The following is a 19,228-nucleotide window of genomic DNA, read 5'->3' on the forward strand; positions in this document are numbered from 1 at the left end:
GTTGGTTTGACCAATAAATATTTTATATTTGTTTTTTAATTTTATACGTTATTAACGTATTAAATAGGACCATAGAAGTTGAAGGATTTACAAGAAGCTTTCTTTATTTTCTAAGTAATTTTGAAGGTTGTTGGGTTGTTTTATTTTTAATTAAAATTTAGAGTTTATTCATTTGGTTTGTTAGAAAGATAATTCCAAGTTGTCTCCTCTAACTAATCTCATACATGATGTATTTTTTTATTATGGTATTTTCATATTAAAGTGTGAATTATATGAGGGTGGAAAACTTGAAAACCGAACATTTACATTATTAAAATGTGAATAATTGAATATTATCACATGTTTTTTTATATATTGAAATTATACCGCTATTGGTTTGTAATCGTATGTTTTATTTTTTATATTTTATTTTATTTTATTTTTAAACTTTGATATGTTTTTTATTAAGCTTGATAACATTTATTTTATTTAAATCCCTTATATTTAGGTTAGTTTATTGGAATGTATCTTTGTATCCTTTATATATTATGTGAATCATAATCAAACTATTCAAGGCAATTATTATAATCCTTATATGTTATCAATCTAGGTCATGCCTCCTCTTCTTCATGGACTCTTCTACTTCTAAACCCATTGATGGAACTCTTTCTTTCAATACGATTCTCCACATGCTCACTATCAAATTCTCCTCCAATTATCTGTTATGGCGGAATCAACGTCTCCTCGTTCTCTCTTATCAACGCCTATCTGGTTATGTTGATGGTTCAATTCCCCCACCACTAAAAACCATACTTGTTGCTGAAATCTCTTCTCCAAATCCTGCTTACACAATATGACTACCCCTACAGTTGATGTTATAATATTGCATAAACATAAGGATTTATTTTACGAGACTTATATCTTGTTTCTTCATGACAATGGTAGTGCTCTCTTCTCCAAATAATAAATAGATATTAAATATATTACAATAAATTAAAAGATAATAATCATTAAATTATAAATGACCAATTCGCATGAATGCTTTTATTTACTTATTTATCCGATAAGACAAAACATTTATTTAGTTTTGACTTAGGCCTCTTTGATATGTTATTTTATTGAATCCGGTAAGAAAACAGGCCTGACTTGTCATAGTCAGACCATTTGGTACCCTCACCCAACACATTTTATTTGGTTAAGGCTTCCACTCATTTAAATTGATTTAATCAACAACTATTAAACAATTTTTAAATGACAAATTGGTTTTAGTGTTTTTATTTTTTGAGTAAATTACACGAATGGTCCCTATGGTTTAGGGTAATTTGCGTATTTGGTCCCTAATTTATTTTTTTAACTCGGAAGGTTCCTATTGTTTTTTTTTGTTACGTGTTTGGTCCCTATCATACATAAAAAGACTATTTTGCTCTTGATTTTTTTAATTTATTTAAATAAACACACCCCCAACCCCACCCCTCTCACCTTACCTTACCTATCCCATAATTTTTTCCTATTTAAATAATAGTCGTTTTAGGCAAGACAGTGACCAAGCGTGTAACAAAAGCAAACAGTAGGGACTAAGCGTGTAACAAAAACAAATAGTTAGGACCTTCCGAGTTAAAAAAATAAATTAGGGAACAAACGTGCAAATTACTCCAAACCATAGGAACCATTCATGTAATTTACTCTTATTTTTTTTTGTTTAAGTCCAAAAATATTCATATTTTTATTGTGTAAGTGTGATTCTTAAACTTATAGTTTCATAACCTTTTTTGATCTATACTGGAAATATACAGAAAAGTCTCAAATTTTTTGGAAAAATTTCAATAAAGTTCTAAAAGTTTTTTTTTTAACAGAAAAGTACCGATTATTTAACATTTTGCTTAGATCAACGATTTTTTTTTAATATTTGAACAACAAATGACAAATTATATGATTTTCTCAAAATAATGAGACTTTTCTGTTTGAAAACTAAAATGCAAATATTCCAGAGTGTTCTACGCATTCTTGAATATGTTGTTTGAAAACTAAAATGCAAGTAACTTAAAGAATAAAACCCATTTGGTTTGACGAATCCATATTAAAAACTATGTGCGAAATGTAGGTAGAACGAACTTCGGAATTGAAGAATCTGGAACACGTATTCCGGAATGTGTTGTGTGGGCCCATATTTATCATTAGGTTGCAGTATTGAGATTAGAGCGTTTGGTGTGGGCAGCAAGGTGCAACACCAAGTTGTGCCACCTCACATGCCATATAAACAAGTGGTATCATAACACCAAGTGGGGAAATAGACAACAAGATGTAGCACCAACTTTTTGAAAATAAATATGTTTTATTTTTTATTTTTTTTGTTTGAAATTGGTTTTTTTTTTGTTTTTTTGTTTTTTTTTTTTTACTTTTTTACTTTTTCGTTTTTTTTCCCTTTTTGTATTTTTTTAATCACTAACATGAATATATTTTTTATAAAACATAAAATTTTAAAAACAAAAAAGACATAATATTTAAAATCTAAAATTACGATTACAATTAAAAAAAAAAAAACATAATTTTAAACATAAAATCATAACTAAAATATCATTCAAATTACTACTAAAACCACATAACAATTCTATTTAACCCAAATATTTCTTCCTAATTTGTTCCTTTATCGCTTGTAGCACCGCTAGATCGGCAGACGCCAAACCCTCCTCGCTTGTCCGAAGAATTGACAACCGATGTGTAACGACATAAATTTTCAAAACTATTTTTCATTTTTAAAACATACTTTTATTCACAAGATAATATCAAAACATAATGTTTCCAATGTTTTCATAACAAAACATATCCCAGAATCTCAAGACATAAAAACCCACGAGTGTATACGGATCATGCTGGCGCCTTTCCGCAATCCTCGCTAGTACCTGAAACACATAACACAACAACTGTAAGCATAAATGCTTAGTGAGTTCCCCAAAATACCACATACAACACATACGCCACTCAAGGCCATAACTATGTGGGACTTTGCGGTCCAAGTGTCTAAGGAGACTTTCGTCCCGAACTCTTGGTAGACCTTTCGATCCTACCCGTATCGACCTTACGGTCAGTAACCTCCTGACCTTCCGGTCCATATCATCTTGACCTTCCGGTCCTTATCATTCATAACATACATAACACATACATATCTTATAACAACATACAACACATACATCTCATAGCATATAAGACCTTCCGGTCACACATAGGTACCATTCCAGGTACAGTATAGTGAGAAGACTCACCTCAAACGATATCGGATAATCTCACGAGCTCGAATACCCGACCTAGCCTCCTCCTATCAAAATAACATCCCTAATCAATATTCTCTCATAATCTCATGTCTAAAGATTGGGTAGAAGGCCATTCTACCCTTTCCTAAACTCTCTTGAATCAGTCTTGACCAAAACCCTAAGGTCAACTGAAGTCAACGATCAAACTTTGACCCGACTCGTCAAGTGTCATGGGCGACTCGGCGAGTCCATGCGGGGTCCTCTGAATCCTTCTAGCTTTACTTGGAACATCGAGTCATCCCTTCACTCGACGGGTTACTCCTGTCACGAATTGCGGGGCAAACCCGACTCGACTCGTCGAGTCCACTTATGAACTCGGCGAGTTGCTTCCATGACCATACTCAAATGACCTCCTGAGGTTAGATCTGCTTCTCTAACCTATAGATCTGACCTTCCCAGCCACGATAATCACGTAAAGGTGAAACCTTTACACTCATGCAGCACATATATGGTTCCTTTTGAAGAAATAGTCTTAATAATGGCAACCTAAGTTCATTCATTCCATAACACTCCATAAAGCAAGATGGATAATGCTCTCTGGACCTCTATGGGTCCAGATCTGAAGTCTAACACATAAAGGGACCACAAACTTATCAATTCAAGCCATAAAAAGGGTATAGAAAACCCTAGATTCATAGATCTTAACCAAAACATAAAGGGAGTTCGATTTGCTACCTCAACATTGCAGATACAAGCTTGGAAACCACAGATTAGCAACCCTCTTGACCTCCTCAAGCTGGAAACACCTTCATCTTGGCAAAATCACACTAACAAGGATAAAAAAGGCTATCTCTCTCTCTCTCTCTCACACACACACAACTCGACCAAGCTCTCTAGGGTTTCTCTCTCTGGACTGGTAGTTGCAAATGAGGGCTATAAGGTCCTTTAAATATGGCTCAGGCCCACAGATTTAGGGTTTCTGACCCCAGCGCAGACTCGTCGAGACTATTCATTAATCCAGTCACCAAATCGCGATTCTACTCGACGAGTCTAGGCACTGACTCGTCGAGTCCTTCTTTCTAACTCAAAATAAAAAAATAAAATAGAATACATGGGAATCCGGACGTTACACGATGTGTCACTAGTTCCCTTTCTTTTTGCTCCTGCTTCTCCCGTGCCTGTCTTTCTAGGAACTCCAAATGACGACTTTTCAACTAATTTTTTTCTTTTATTAATAAATTGTGCTCGTCAAATTTCGCTCTCATTTCCGCCGTCTCTTTTGTTCTCGTCTCCACCTTCTCCGCATGTCTTGCAGCGCGCCTCGCTTTGTCGCGTCCGGGCGGTCGTCGTGGTGGGGTTATCTCTTAGATATCATCTGGGATCTCATTGTCGTCGGTGTTTAGGTTGATGTTAGTCCGTGCGTCTGACACGTCAACCGAGCTAGAATTGCGAGACCTTTTGGATTGAACCCCCGACGATGTAGGCGTTTTATTCCACTTTGGATCCGCTCGCAACAATTCCCATGATTTTTCAAAGTCGAAAACATAACCCATTTCAACCCGATATTGTTCCTTAGCAGATTTGAACAAATCGAAGTCGTTGGTTCCGCTTTGTTGTTGCGCCTCAAGCCGGTTGTAAATACCGTTGAATTTGTTGCACCGCTTAGTTATTTGACCCCATTTTCTGCTCAACATGTCATTGTTACGATAAAGATTTTTCTTTAAAATAGCGTGAAACTTGTCGAGCACCCCCCCCCCCCCCCCCCCCAATAAACTCCTTTTTTTCATTTCATTTCCGTGAAGTTCGTTTTTTGAAGTAGTACATCAAGCCGCCGTCAAAGCGTATTCCTCCTCTGGTGTCTGTATTTTTTGTTTCTACCGCTATCGGTTTTCCTTTCCCTTTCCCTCTCCTACTACCTCCCGCTTCCACTTCAACCGATTATTGTGTCGTAGGCGGTGGTTGGTTGCTTGTTTGTTGCATCGAAGCAAAAGTAGGGAAAAGATTTTGCTATAAATTTGGGTTTTAACCAAATTGATTTTGTTGAAGGTAAGGTGAGTTGGGAAATTGCAATGACGGTAAAGCAGAATTAAAAGCGGCTCGTTGGTATGAGATTTGTGGTGAGCCTTGTGACGATAACAGGTTGAAATAATTTTAATAACCCGCAAATCCGAGAGGCGAGATTGTGTTTGAGTTTGATGATGGAGGGGGGGGGGGGGGGGGGGTTGGGTTTTGCTCCATTTTTAAAAATTTTAAAAAAATATATGTGTATAAGATATAGAGAGAATGAGAGAAAGGTTTAAAAAATGGTTTAAAAGTAATATTTATAATTAGGATAAAAGATAAAATTTTATTATTATTTAATTTTGACCGTTTTCAAACGGGCAAGTGAAGAAAACGTTCAAATTTATGCGTTGCAATCCGTCTTAACGCCCACGAGATTCGCCATAACGAGCTTCAATGAGTTGGGGGAGGTGTTCCTCACGTCGTGACGCCGTTTTCGTGTGCAAACTCATCCAATTCGTTGTTTGGACCCACATACTCTTAAACTCACATTGAGATTAGATTACTCATTTCCTAAATATAAGTACTTATATCTTTAAAGTGCAAGTATTTTGTCTTTTTGCCAATAAAAATCATATAATTGAGGAATTTGATATAAAGAAATAATATTATGGGTATGAAATGAAATGATGCAAGTAAAACCAGGAGGTCCATGACACCATGAAAATAGGATTCGGAGCATATGATCTCCAAGTGAAATCTTCAAAATCACACGAACAAATCCTCCGATTCCAACGCAAAAACCACATTAAAATTGTAAGAATTTTCAGCAATTCGATCAGCTTACAGACTCCCCCGATCTTAATCGAGAGGAGAGCAGTGAGATGGGAGACAATGGAGGCGGAAATCAGGCGATGAAGGCGTCGGCCGACTCAATGCTAACCGTCGCCGATAAGGCTCCCCTTACTTTCAAGAGAAAAGTCCGATCTGATCTCGATGTTAAACTCGCCAAACCTTGTATGTTATTACTTCAATTTTTTTGTACAATTTGAAAGATCCGAGTTTGATTTGAGATCAAATCGTAGTACAATTTTGCGATCAAATGCGTATTTGAATGATTTGGGATGAAATCCGTAGCTTGTTTGCTCTTCAGATTTGGCTCGAGCTATAGCTGCACCAGATTGGGATAACGTGGATGGGTCATGGGGATGTCACAAGCACCATAACATGTCAGTTCTTCAACAACATGTAGCCTTCTTTGATCAAGACGATAATGGCATCATCTACCCCTCGGAAACTTTCAAGGGCATGCAATCTCTCTTCTACATACCATTCTCATCTTCAGTTTATGATTTTGTGAACAAAATTGATTAATACCATCATTTATCAGGATTTCGTGACATCGGATTCAATGTTGTTGCTTGTTTGTTCTTTGCAATGCTTATTCATGGAGCTATGAGTTACGCCACTCTTCCTGTAAGTTGTCAATTACTATTTCTCTATCAGTTTTCTTTCTGTAATTAATTAATGTATCTTCAAAACATGGTTTAATTGATCGAATTTCTCTTGTCATAGACTTGGTTACCATCACCTCACTTCCCGATTTACATAGAAAACATACACAAGTGCAAGCATGGAAGTGATTCTACAACTTACGACACCGAAGGAAGGTGCATTACAATTAACAAATCTCGTTTTCCTTTTCTTTTCTTCATCAAATCAAACTGATATTAATTACAAAAGCGTATTCTGGTAGATACATTCCAGCAAATTTCGAGAACATTTTCAGCAAATATGCTCAAACAAAGGCAGACAAGCTTTCCTTCAAAGAACTCTGGCAAATGACAGATGCAAATCGCAATGCCTTTGATTTCTTTGGCTGGTATTGTATCTATCTCCCTAAACCTCATTATTTAGCGACGGATTTTGTTCTTTTTAGCGACACTCGTAGCCTTTTGAATTAAGACACTTTTTATATAGGATTGCAAGCAAGTTGGAATGGGGAGTACTTTATATGCTTGCCAAGGATTCAGAAGGATTTTTATCGAAAGAATCCGTAAGAAGGTGCTTTGATGGAAGCTTGTTTGAGTTTTGTGCAAAAATGCAAAAGGGTTATGTTGATAAAAATGACTAATTAATTAAGCTTTTCTTCCATTAATAATATTTCCGATCGAATTTGTATGTTTAGGATGATTTTATTAGGTTTTGAAACGTCAAAATGTAGTTTTTTTCGTTATGATCTTCTACTTTTGCATATACAATATGACTAACTATACAAAATCATACAAAATAATATATAAATCTTGGAAACAATTATATAATTGGTGTTTTATAACATTTTATACAAAATCATACAAAATAATTACGTTCAAATTCACTAAAAAATATACAATCATGCAACTTTTTTAATGAATATCCGATATCTATCTTCTCACCAATCTGCAACAAAAGTTACAAATAGGTTATTTAATTACAATCCATCAAGAAAACTTTGGCAGGAATACAACGTATATATTTACAGATTCATTCATGATCATTTAACTTTATGAATGCTGTTGATGTTTCAAACTAAATTGCAGTTATTTTTTTTAAAATTAAGTTTCATCTAATTTTTCATTAAAAAAAAAAAAAAACTAACCATCGCCACGTTTTCTTTTCGAAGATCTAATGCAATAGCAAAGGGCAAATAATAGAGCTAAAGCGACACCTATACCCACCACCATTGCAACCACCTTCGCTGAACTACCTCCTATATTTCTTCCTGTAAAAAAAACGAACAAGATTTAAGATTTTTGTATATACATCATTGATCATACTACAAAAAAAGCCATGCAACACTCAAAATATGATACTAATCGTTGATCTATGTGGCTAATTGAGAATTTAAACAAATTTAAACATATGTAACAACGATACCTTGAGAATAATTCCCTCCTCCGTTATCATCGCTAAAACTAATAAAGCAATTCGTGAGATAAACCTCCCCGGAATCAGATCCCAAACATTCATCTTGAGCTACTTGAAACGCATTACTAACACATTTCCCACATTGACACCCTTCCAAACTCATGTCACATTGGGCCACCACATGCATCCACTCATGGCTCATTTCACAGTGCTTATCACCACTACTTATTATACACCTAGCAATCGCCTCAAAAGCTGCATCCCTAACTTCCTCCAATCCCTCTAACCCTACTCTCCTCTCGCCGCATTTCTTGTGTTGCAAGTCATCTTTTTGAAAACCGATCAAAACCCTTTCATCAATCCTATCACCTTCAGGATCAGGAATGTTTGGTTCGGGTTCTAAGCTTATATAGCAACCTTTGAGTTGAACCCGAGAGAGAAAATCTGACCCACATGATAATCTTGGGAGAGTGTTCACTATGCAATTATTGCAATCGGTGTTTGTGAGGTCGTGTCGACATTCGAAAGCACCGGAGATTGCAAATGTGTCGTCACCGGTGGTTGTTTGGTAAAACTTGGAGTTTGACGATTTTTCAACAAGTTCTTGGATTAGGGATGACGCTAATTTTTGGGGAAGGTGAGTTACGTTTTGACATTTTTTGTAAATGAATTCAGTATGGTGTGAAGTAGTATCGGGATTTGATGAAACTAAGATGAGTAAGGTAAAGTTGAGGAGTATTGTTGAGGTAAAATGAAGGATTTTTCGTTGTTTTGGCACCATTGGGATGGTGTGATTTGACGTATTCTTAGATCAAATTTGCTTTGCTAGGGCACAAAACAAAGTTATGGTTGGTGGAGTTTGATGATTTTATGTATGTTTTCTCACCCAAATCCAACTAACTTTTGATGCTTTTGACATAAGACTCGCTCAATTAGAGATGGTGATTGTTAAGATGAATTAGTAATTGTTTATAATAAATTGTTTATAAATGACTTCAAAAGTTTAAATCGAAGTTTTAATAATGCTATAACAGGTTAAATTAAAGTGGTTGATTTGTATATGTATTTTTTTTTAAATAAATTAAAACTTGTTAAATATGTTGGAAAATTTTAGTATAGATATTTATATTTTTACTAACTTTGGATATATATATATATATATATATATATATATATATATATATAGAGAGAGAGAGAGAGAGAGATAGAGAGTCAGAGAGAGAGAGTTAGGTTCATATATAACCCTCATCTATTGTGTGAATGTATGACAAATTTCAGACCAATCAATAGATAGGGGCATTATAGTAAATTGAGTAATTAATTAATCAATTACCCAAAATTATAAGACAGAAATTGTGGAATTATCCTACTATCGTTTACAATCATTAAGATTTATTTGATCAAAAGTAAAATTCATTCAAGCTCAAATCCTCCTTGTGTCATCTTTTCTATCTCGCTGCTTGGAATCACCCATAGAATCCTACGATGACCATCATCATCTTAATTATCTATCCCCCATAAGCCCCCAAAATAACCCTAAAACAATACTACAAACCTCCATCACCGTCACCAGGTTCATCAATGAAAAGAAACCATCGAAAAAAGACAATCTCGATTAGGGTCCAGATCAATTGAAATATATTGTATAATTGAAGAATCAACCATGGACTTTATATTGAAAGACATACCTGTACACTACACTATGAAGTGCCAAGCTTGAATCGTTGGATAGAACTCAAAATTGAAGCCATTCAAGAAGAAACGAGGTATGATTTTAATGCTTTAACAGAAAAATATTTCTTTTATTTGCTTTACATGTATATTACACTAGCTAAACTTACTTTAGCTTCAACAGTTTTTTGAGGTTATTAACTCAATTAAGGTTGTATTTAGTATGTATGCATATTGTATATTGTATGGTATTTGACTACAAATGTTTATCTTTAAAAAAAAAACTTAGAATGCATAGTATCTGATTTGGAAATAACCATCTTAAAATTAGCTTTTAGTTTATCATAATGATCTTGATTGCTAATAGGGTGTTGGGGTTACATTTGAATGTTGAGTTTTTGATTTGTTTATAACCTTGAACTATACTACTATACACTATGATTATTATCACATAAAATGAAAAAAAAATTATATAAACCTTTTAGGTAGACTCTACTAATAGTTTTTTTATTTGTTTATAACCTTGAACTATCCTTAAAATTAAATTAACCTCACTGATGATAAGAACAACAACAATGGTCAAGTAAATTTATATAAAGCTTTTAGGTACACTCCACTAATAATTTCCATGATATGTAACATTGCAATTTATATAATTTATTGGTTTTATTGCTTCAGTCATTTTCCTTTGAAAAATAGTTTTCATATTCTTGCAGAATATTTACACAATAAAATGTTTCAAATCATTATCTATTGAAGCAAACAATTTTCTTTTAAAAGAAGTTATCATATTCATTAAGAATTAGACAATCATATTCTTTAAGAACGAAACATGGAAAATCAAGTTTCATTCTAAATTTGTTTAGAAATATATATTCCATTCTTAAAGCAATTAGTATGAATTCTTAAAAAAATAGTAAATGAGTATCTTGTAAATTTTGTTTGTAAATCAACCAAAGTAGAATATATTTTGATGATGTAATTTGATTGTAATGGTTTTTTATATGAAATAAGGAAATTTAAAAGAATTAAAGTTGAATAAGTTATATTCTTAAAGAATACAACATGTTAAATCTCATTCTTATCAGGTTGCTTAAATTATTAAATAATTCAGTCTCAAATAAATCTGCAACCTGCATTTTGAACACAAAATTGTAAAACTTTTTGTTTAAAGAATGATGTATGTAATTCTAAACTCAATCTGAAATTAGTTAATGAGTAAACATCTCATTCCTAAGCAATTTGTATAAAATCTTATGGAATTGGATGTGAATAAATAATGAAAATGATATTTATGCTTAATAAATTACTATTTATTTGTATTTTTGTAATTTTCTTTATAAAAGAAATTTTTAGGTTTAATATTATTCTTAATGTTTTTTTAAGAACAACAATGTTGTAAATAATGACATACATACATTTTGTATGAATTCTTTATACGTACTAGAACTTTAATGCTTCATGTTTAAAAGAATGTATTTTTTCTCTTAGATGTGGTATTTTTTTATCTCATTCTTAAACAATATACTCACATTCTTGTAGAATATGTTAAAATTTTAAATTCCTTTTAACATTACCAAATAAGATAATAGTTATAATATTGTTTTCATTTTTTTTTGTTCATGCAGAAAGATGGAACACATAATGAAAAATAATTCTTGAACGAAATGCATAAGAATGGAATATGGAATAGAAACTGATTCTTGGAGAAAAAAACGTGAAATTGGAACTGATTCTTGAAGAATGAAAAACCAAATTGAAGTTGGTTTTTGAAGAACGGAATGCAGAAAATCGAAATATTAAGTTGGATTTGAAATGTTAATTTTCAAAAATGTTAATACGTATTTCAAACTATTTCAAACTTTTTCAAACTTTTCCTAAATTTTTGGTTTGTATCCCTTAATATATGCATTTTCTTAATTTGTTATCAAACAAAATGTCAATTTTACCCATATAGGGTGTTTTAATATACAAAAGAATTAATTTTTTTTCAATTAATTACCATCATGCCATTCTTTATCTTAACCACTCATTTCTTATAATCTAATGGACCACAAATGGTCATACATTTACACAATAGTTGTGATTCACATTTAATCCTAACCCTATATATATATATATATATATATATATATATATATATATATATATATATATATATATATATTGTATATATAAGTAACTTTAAGTTAGTTTGTGTTCTCCTCCATAAGAACTTCGAAACGATGTATATTATATGTCAAAAATGAAGTATATGAATGAGATATCAATACTCAAAGACTGTGGATTTAAGTATAAAGTTAGCAAAATAGATGAATGTGGGAATGAGTCCCACATTAGTAGACTGACTAAACTCAACTAGGTTTATAAGCTTGAATACATGAAAGACTTACAAGCTTGTGTTTGTGGTTTACTTCAAGTCCTACCTATTCACTGAGAAGTAAAAATCTTGGATTTCGTAGACCAAAATCACCATTATTTTGTATCTTTCAATATATGTATCAAAACATAGTAGAACTGATTTTAATTATGAAAAAAGTTATCTAGGTAGTATGACTGTTCTTCCTTTGGTTGGTTTATTTGGAAATTGAAAACTATCCTAAATCAGTTTGAAAACTTTGACAAAGAACCTTTTGAAAACATTAACACTGTTATATATATATATATATATATATATATATATATATATATATATATATATATATATATATATATATATATATATATATCTTCGTCGTCTTCAACTCCCCATGCACCTGCAAGTAATACAAATCACTTGAGCTTTTAGTGTTCTTGCATATCACCGAACATTTTGTGAGGAGACTCACCTCATAGTCTAAAAGAATTGTAGTACCCATCACTATTCCAAAAGTTATCTCTACTGATCACATATACAATTAATAGGGACCCAAATCTCAAACTATAATTCATATTACCCAAAATGCCTTTATGTCAAACTTGGTCAAATTCCTAGTCAAAGTCAAAAGAGGTCAACACAAACTGAGTATGCCTAATCTACTCAGCCACTACGCTCCGCGTAGTAGATCCCTTCCAGATTACGGGGCTCCATCTTGGTATGCTCATCGTACTACCATGTACGCCCAACGTACTCGACTAATTCCAGTTACCTTCATTAAGTGCTTATTTCATTAAGATCCCACGTCCAAATCTCAAATCTAGTCCCAAATAACATTCTAAGTCATAAAGTTTCCAACTTTATGACTTTCCATGGCTAGAAGGAGTCCATACACCAAAATCCTAACTTAATACACACACCAAAGCATCATGACTCTTGCATGGAGGGAAGAAAGGGACCAAGATCACATTTTTATGACTCCTAATAGCTCCATGATGGTCCAAACAACCAAGATCTATTTTTTTAAGTCTCAAAGGGATCAAAAATGCATATTTCTCAACTTAATCCATTAATGTAACATCCCAAAAATATAGTCCAAAAATTTCGTTTTAAATAATTTAAAAAGACCCATAAGTCGTCAAACAACATAATAACATCACAAGTCATATATCTCAAACGTTATATCAAAATATTGTATCAAAACATGTGTCAAAATATCAGAGTCCAAACATCCCAGGCTGAAAACCGTGGTGTGTGACATGCAGTCATCCCGAGCTCTTCCCTTTGCTACCAGAAGTACCTAAAATCAAAATTGAAAACTGTAAGCATGAAGCTTAGTGAGTCTCCCTAAACTAACATATATCATACACATAAACACATAATAGAATACATTGGGCCTTTACCCACTACATTGGGCCCCGCCCGGCATCAGACCGAAGTCCGGAACACATAGACACATAACATACACATATAAACATTCATCGGGCTTTCCCTGACATCAAACCGAAGTCCGAAACACAGAAACAAACACATGCAAGAATCACAAAGACATCAAGCATACAAAGATTCCTCGGGCTTGCCCCAACATCGGACCGAAGTTCGGAACATATAAGCTACATCGGGCTAACCCCGGCATCGGACCTAAGTCCGACATACACTAAGATACATAAATGGGCCAACATTGGTGCCTTCGACCCGTTCCTACTGGAGGAAAACTCACCTCTCAAGCTGGCTGTTGAAATCTAAAATGAGGAATCTCTGATGGCTGCTCCAACGACTCCCCGGCTATCAATTCACAAGGAACACTTAGTCACAAACTGAAAATCATTTTAAGGGTAAAACGACCATTTTATCCCTGGTCAAAGTCAACATTCTGGGTTGACTCGACTCGCCGAGTTGCTTCATCAACTCGTCGAGTCCTAAAACCCTGAAAACGCGATCTAACTCATCGGATCACCCCCACCCCGACTCGTCAAGTTCCCTGGCTACTAATGGTCGCAATTTGACGAATCAACTTGCCAAGTTATCCTCAGATTCGACGAGTTTCTCTGTCTGATTAGGCCATCTTAATGGGTTAAGCTTCTACTCTTCAGATCCAAACACCATAACTCCTCTAAGTACTCGAATGCCTTCTTAAGGGTAAAGTTTCCAACTTTACCTACTTATAGCCCTCCTTAATGGGTTTAGCTCAAACCCTAGTTCTTTAGGACATGGATACTTGTCCAACAGCCTTATTACTCCAACCCAAAGCATGAAAACCCAAATATAGGTCCTAAACACCCAATGAACACGTAAAGTCTTAGACTTTACTTCCATGTGTGGCCATTTTGGGATGAAAAAGCCATAGAAACGTCCTTAAGCTTGCATGGTCATAAAGTTTGCACCTTTATGCCATGAAACCCCTTCTAGCTCCCAGATCTGAAAGGTAAACCACTTGGGACATCCATGTCCCAAGGATCAAGGTTCTTGAGTCAAAACCTACCATAAATGGACATAAGAAGATCTAATGAACTAAAAGCCAATATGGAGACTTGATTACCAGAAAATGATGAGGATGGAAGGAAGTTTCTGGATCTACAATCTTCTCCTTAAGCCTTCTAACTCCTTCTTCTTCAAGCTTCAAGAACACACAAGATTACTCACAAATGGCTCACTCACTCACAAAAAGCTCTAAGGTTTCGTGGATTAGGGTTTGGGACTTGGAGGCTAGAAATAAGGCCATAAGGTGGGGATTAAGTTGCTTAAATAAGGCACAAAACCCCGAAATTAGGGTTTCATTCTGGCAGACCTACTCGTCGAGACGAGGTCTTTTAACTCGTCAAGTAGATGACTTAAAACCCGTGTCTAATCTCTCTTCTACTCGACGAGTCTGGGGCTCCCAACCCATCGAGTAGCTTTATAAAAATAAACAAATTAAAAATAAATGTGTACCAGGAATGAGACATTACATTTCTCCCCCACTTGACTTAGACTTCATCCTCGAAGTCTGCTGCATATGGAAACAACTCCGGGTAGTGCTCCCTCATCTCCTCCTCGGGCTCCCAAGTCCACTCTTAACCCCTGCGGTGCTGTCACTACACCTTCACCATCCCAACCCTTTGTTCCTCATCTCCTTCATCTTCTTATCAAGAATAGTCATTGGTCTCTCGATGTAATTTAGGCTGTCATCAACCAATATGTCCTCAAGAGCCACAACCGCCGAGTCGTACACTAAGCACTTCTATAGTTGGGATACATGGAAAATGTTGTGGATCTGGCTGAGCTCTGCTGGAAGATCCAATAGGCACGCCACCTTGCCCACCCGAGCTATAAACCTGAAGGGGCTGATATACCTGGGGCCTAGCTTGCCCTGCTTCCGGAACCGGATGACACCTTTCCAAGGTGACACCTTCAAGAGGACCATGCCATCCACCTAAAACTCCAAGTTTGAATGTCGCTTGTTGGCGTAGCTCTTTCGCCATCTCTGATCAGTCTGGAGCCTGCTCTGGACCTGTTGGATCCACTCTGTAGTCTTGAGTACTACCTCAGTACTCCCATGATTCTCTGACTAACCTCGCCCCAATAGATTGGGTTCCTACACTTCCTCTCATAGAGCATTCCGAAGGGAGGTCGGTCTATGACGTCGTGGTAGCTGTTGTTATACGAAAATTCAGCTAACAGAAGATACGTAACCCAACTTCCACCAAAATCCAAAACTCATGCACGAAACAAGTCCTCGAGAGTCTGAATCGTCCTCTTGCCTTGTCTGTCAATCTGGGGGTGGAAAGCGGTTCTGAAGTGGAGACGAGTACCCATTTCGTTGTGGAACCGCTTCCAAAATCGGGAAGTGAAACGAACATCTCGGTCTGACACCACTGAGACAGGCACTCCATGTCGTGCCACTACCTCTTGCACATAAATCTCGACTGATATGCTATCCTGGATCAGGATAAAATGAGCACTCTTGGTCAACCGATCAATGATGAACCATATCGAATCAACTCCATGTGCGGTACTAGGAAGCTTAGTAATGAAATCCATAGTAATGTCCTCCTACTTCCACACAGGAATATATAACAGCCGAGTATTTCCATGATGCCTCTGGTGCTTTGACTTGAACTTCCTGCAGTTTAGGCACCTCTCAACGTACCAAGCTACATCCCGCTTCATGCAGGGCCACCGGTAATCAGGACGAAGATCTCTGTACATCTTCGTCGCCCTGGGATGGATGGAGAGCCTGGACTTATGGGCCTCATCCATCAGATTTGCCGCACTCCACCCCAATACGGTACCCATACCCTCCCATGTAGGGTTAACAGCTCACGGCTGTCATAATCAAAGGAGGCCACTTGGCCTATGATCTGCTCGCACTTCCGGTGTATCTGGTGCAATGGACCCCATAGAGGTAATGCCGCTAAATCTTGAGGGCGAAAACCACAACCCCCAGCTCTAAATCATGCGTCAGATAATTTGCCACATGAGGCTTCAACTGCCTCGAAACATAAGCTATCATGTTACCCCGCTGCATCAAAATCGCTCCCATGCATGTGATAGAAGCGACACAATAAACTACGAAGTCGTCGACTCCCTCCGGAAAATTCAGGATCGGTGCCTCACATAACGACTGTTTGAGAGTCTCAAAGGCTGCCTGCTGATCAGGCCCCCAGCGGAAGGTCACCGCCATCTTGGTCAGTCGGTTCAAAGGAACTGAAATCTTGGAGAAGTCATGAATAAATCACCGGTAATAACCCACTAGACCCAGGAAACTCTGAATCTCAGTTGGAGACCTCAGAATCTCCCACTGCATCACAGCCTCTATCTTGGCCGGATCAACCAGAATACCCTTTTGGTTGATGAGGTGCCCAAGAAAATACACCTTGCGCAACCAGAACTCACATTTAGAGAACTTTGCAAAAAGTCTTTCCCTCCTCAGTGTCTCCAATACCTCTCTCAGGTGCTCCTCATGCTGATCCTGAGTCTTAGAATAGACCAAGATATCATCTATGAAGACTATCACAAACCGATCCAGCATCGGTCTGCAAACGTGGTTCATGAGGTCCATGAATGCGACTGGAGCATTGGTGAGCCCAAACGGCATCACCACAAACTCATAGTGACCATAGTGAGTCCTAAAAGCCGTCTTCTGCACATCCTCATCCCTAACTCGCATCTGGTGGGAACCCGACCATAGATCAATCTTGGAGAACCAAGATACACCCTGTAGCTAGTCACAAATCATCAATCCTCGAGAAGGGATAATGGTTCTTCACCATCACCTTATTCATCTCCTGGTAGTCTATGCACATGTGATGTTACCCGTCCTTCCTCTTCACAAACAGGATCGGGGCTCCCTATGGTGAACTGATCGGCCTGATAAATCCCTTATCTAGCAGCTCTTATAGCTGCGTAGACAACTCTTGCATCTCAGGAGGAGCCAACTGATATAGTACTTTGGCTATCGGAGCCGTACCAGGGACTAGGTCAATCCTAAACTCAACCTGTCTCTCTGGAGGCACCCCAGGTAAATCCTATGAGAATACGTCCGGGTACTCTCACACTACCGGTATGCCATCAACTGTTACCTTACCCTTATCCCGGGTATCCATGATATAAGCGACGTAACCCACACAACCCAGCTGAAGATAGTGCCTTGCTCTCGCTGCTAAACATAGGGCCAGTCCACCTTGTGGGTTCTCGCCTTGAATCACTAACTCACCCCTACTAGGAGTGTGAACCCTCACTAGTTGCTGATCATAGTTGATCACTGCCCCATTGGGGATCAACCAATATATACAGACAATAAAATTATTCCCTCGTAGGGGAATAGGGACTAGATCCACAGAAAACTACTCATCAAACAACTGCAGTGTACATCCTTTGTAAACCCTCGCAACCCTGAAGGTCCTATCATCTGATATCTCTACATCAAGTGGGCAATCCAACTCCCCAGGAGCCCCTGAGAATGACATGCAGAGCGCGAGCGACACAAAAGATCGGGTGGCACCCGAATCAAATATTACCAAAGCTGATGTATCGTTCACTAAGAACGATCCTATAAGAAAACACATAAACGTAAGCAATAATCAATATCAATAGAGAGATAAGGGAAATATACATACCCGTCACCATGTCGGGAACTGCTCGTTCCTCCTCTGCTATCAACTGGAAGGCCCTTCTCTTCACCACAGGTGCCTCATCCCGACCCTGATGGGCATTTGTAATCCTTAATGTGGCAGGGGTAGGTGTTGCTACCTACCCTGCTACTGCTAAACTCGGGCACTGGGACCGCTTGTGCCCCCTCTGATTGCACTAAAAGCAAATCAGATCTGATACTATAGTGGTGGTGGTAGTAGCTGTACAATCTCTGCTTGCATGTCCAGTCTGGCTGCACTTGAAGCAACTCGAACTCCCTGCCTTGCACGTCCCATTGTGTAACTTGTTGCATTTGCCACAACGGCTGTTACCCTTCCGCCTCCTAGGTCAGTGGTCTGATACCTTGGGCTTCTTGCCCGAACTCCCTGACTGAACACCCTCAAGTTTCCTCTTCCTCTCCATCTCCAAATCCAACTCTCTCTCTCTCTCTCTATCTATCTATCTATCTCTCTCTATCTCTCTCTTTCTTTCTCTCTCTCTCTCTCTCTCTCTCTCCCTAACAATCATGTCCTCCAGCATCTTGCAGCTGGAGTTTCTCACAAACTAGCATATATCACTATGCAACATCTCATGATATCGGGCCTTTTTCATCTCCTCACCCTGTTGGGTTTTGGTGTACTACAACATCCTATGGTGCACATACAACCCTAAATACCTTGGATCTATGTTTTCACTAATTATACATGCAAATGGTTTCCAATGTATTAATCTTACAACTAGCATGCATTTAACATAAAAATATAATATACTAGTTAGCATGACATACCTTTTGACGGAGCTTGAATTCTTGGTGTATTTGGCCTTAAAGAGATTAGCCCCAATAGTGTGGAAGCCTCAAGTGGAATCACAACACATCATGGATAAAGGATGAACTTGAGAGAGAATTCCAGGCACACAAAAGACACTATGAACTCCAAGAAGATACAAGTGGCAT

General features: G+C 36.9%; 2 protein-coding genes across 2 annotated transcripts; one reads left to right on the top strand and one right to left on the bottom strand.

Moving 5' to 3' along the window:
- The first annotated feature begins 5,935 nt into the window (after positions 1–5,935).
- Positions 5,936–7,393, top strand: LOC145017231 (peroxygenase-like). The gene is made up of 6 exons (XM_078975295.1): positions 5,936–6,245; positions 6,382–6,534; positions 6,619–6,704; positions 6,804–6,898; positions 6,985–7,110; positions 7,209–7,393. Exons 1-6 carry the CDS (start codon positions 6,113–6,115, stop codon positions 7,360–7,362), a joined length of 747 nt encoding a protein of 248 aa, XP_078831421.1. The 5' UTR covers positions 5,936–6,112; the 3' UTR covers positions 7,363–7,393.
- A 137-nt stretch (positions 7,394–7,530) lies between these two features.
- On the bottom strand, positions 7,531–8,951 carry LOC145017868 (plasmodesmata-located protein 2-like). Its single transcript, XM_078975821.1, has 3 exons — positions 8,145–8,951; positions 7,867–7,989; positions 7,531–7,667 (listed from the first exon to the last, which is right to left on the bottom strand). The coding sequence occupies exons 1-3, from the start codon at positions 8,914–8,916 to the stop codon at positions 7,660–7,662; spliced, it is 903 nt and encodes a 300-aa protein (XP_078831947.1). The 5' UTR covers positions 8,917–8,951; the 3' UTR covers positions 7,531–7,659.
- Between the last annotated feature and the right edge of the window lie 10,277 nt (positions 8,952–19,228).

This window comes from Lactuca saligna, chromosome 9, assembly GCF_052625555.1.
Source record: "Lactuca saligna cultivar CGN05327 chromosome 9, ASM5262555v1, whole genome shotgun sequence".
Lineage (NCBI taxonomy): Eukaryota > Viridiplantae > Streptophyta > Magnoliopsida > Asterales > Asteraceae > Lactuca > Lactuca saligna.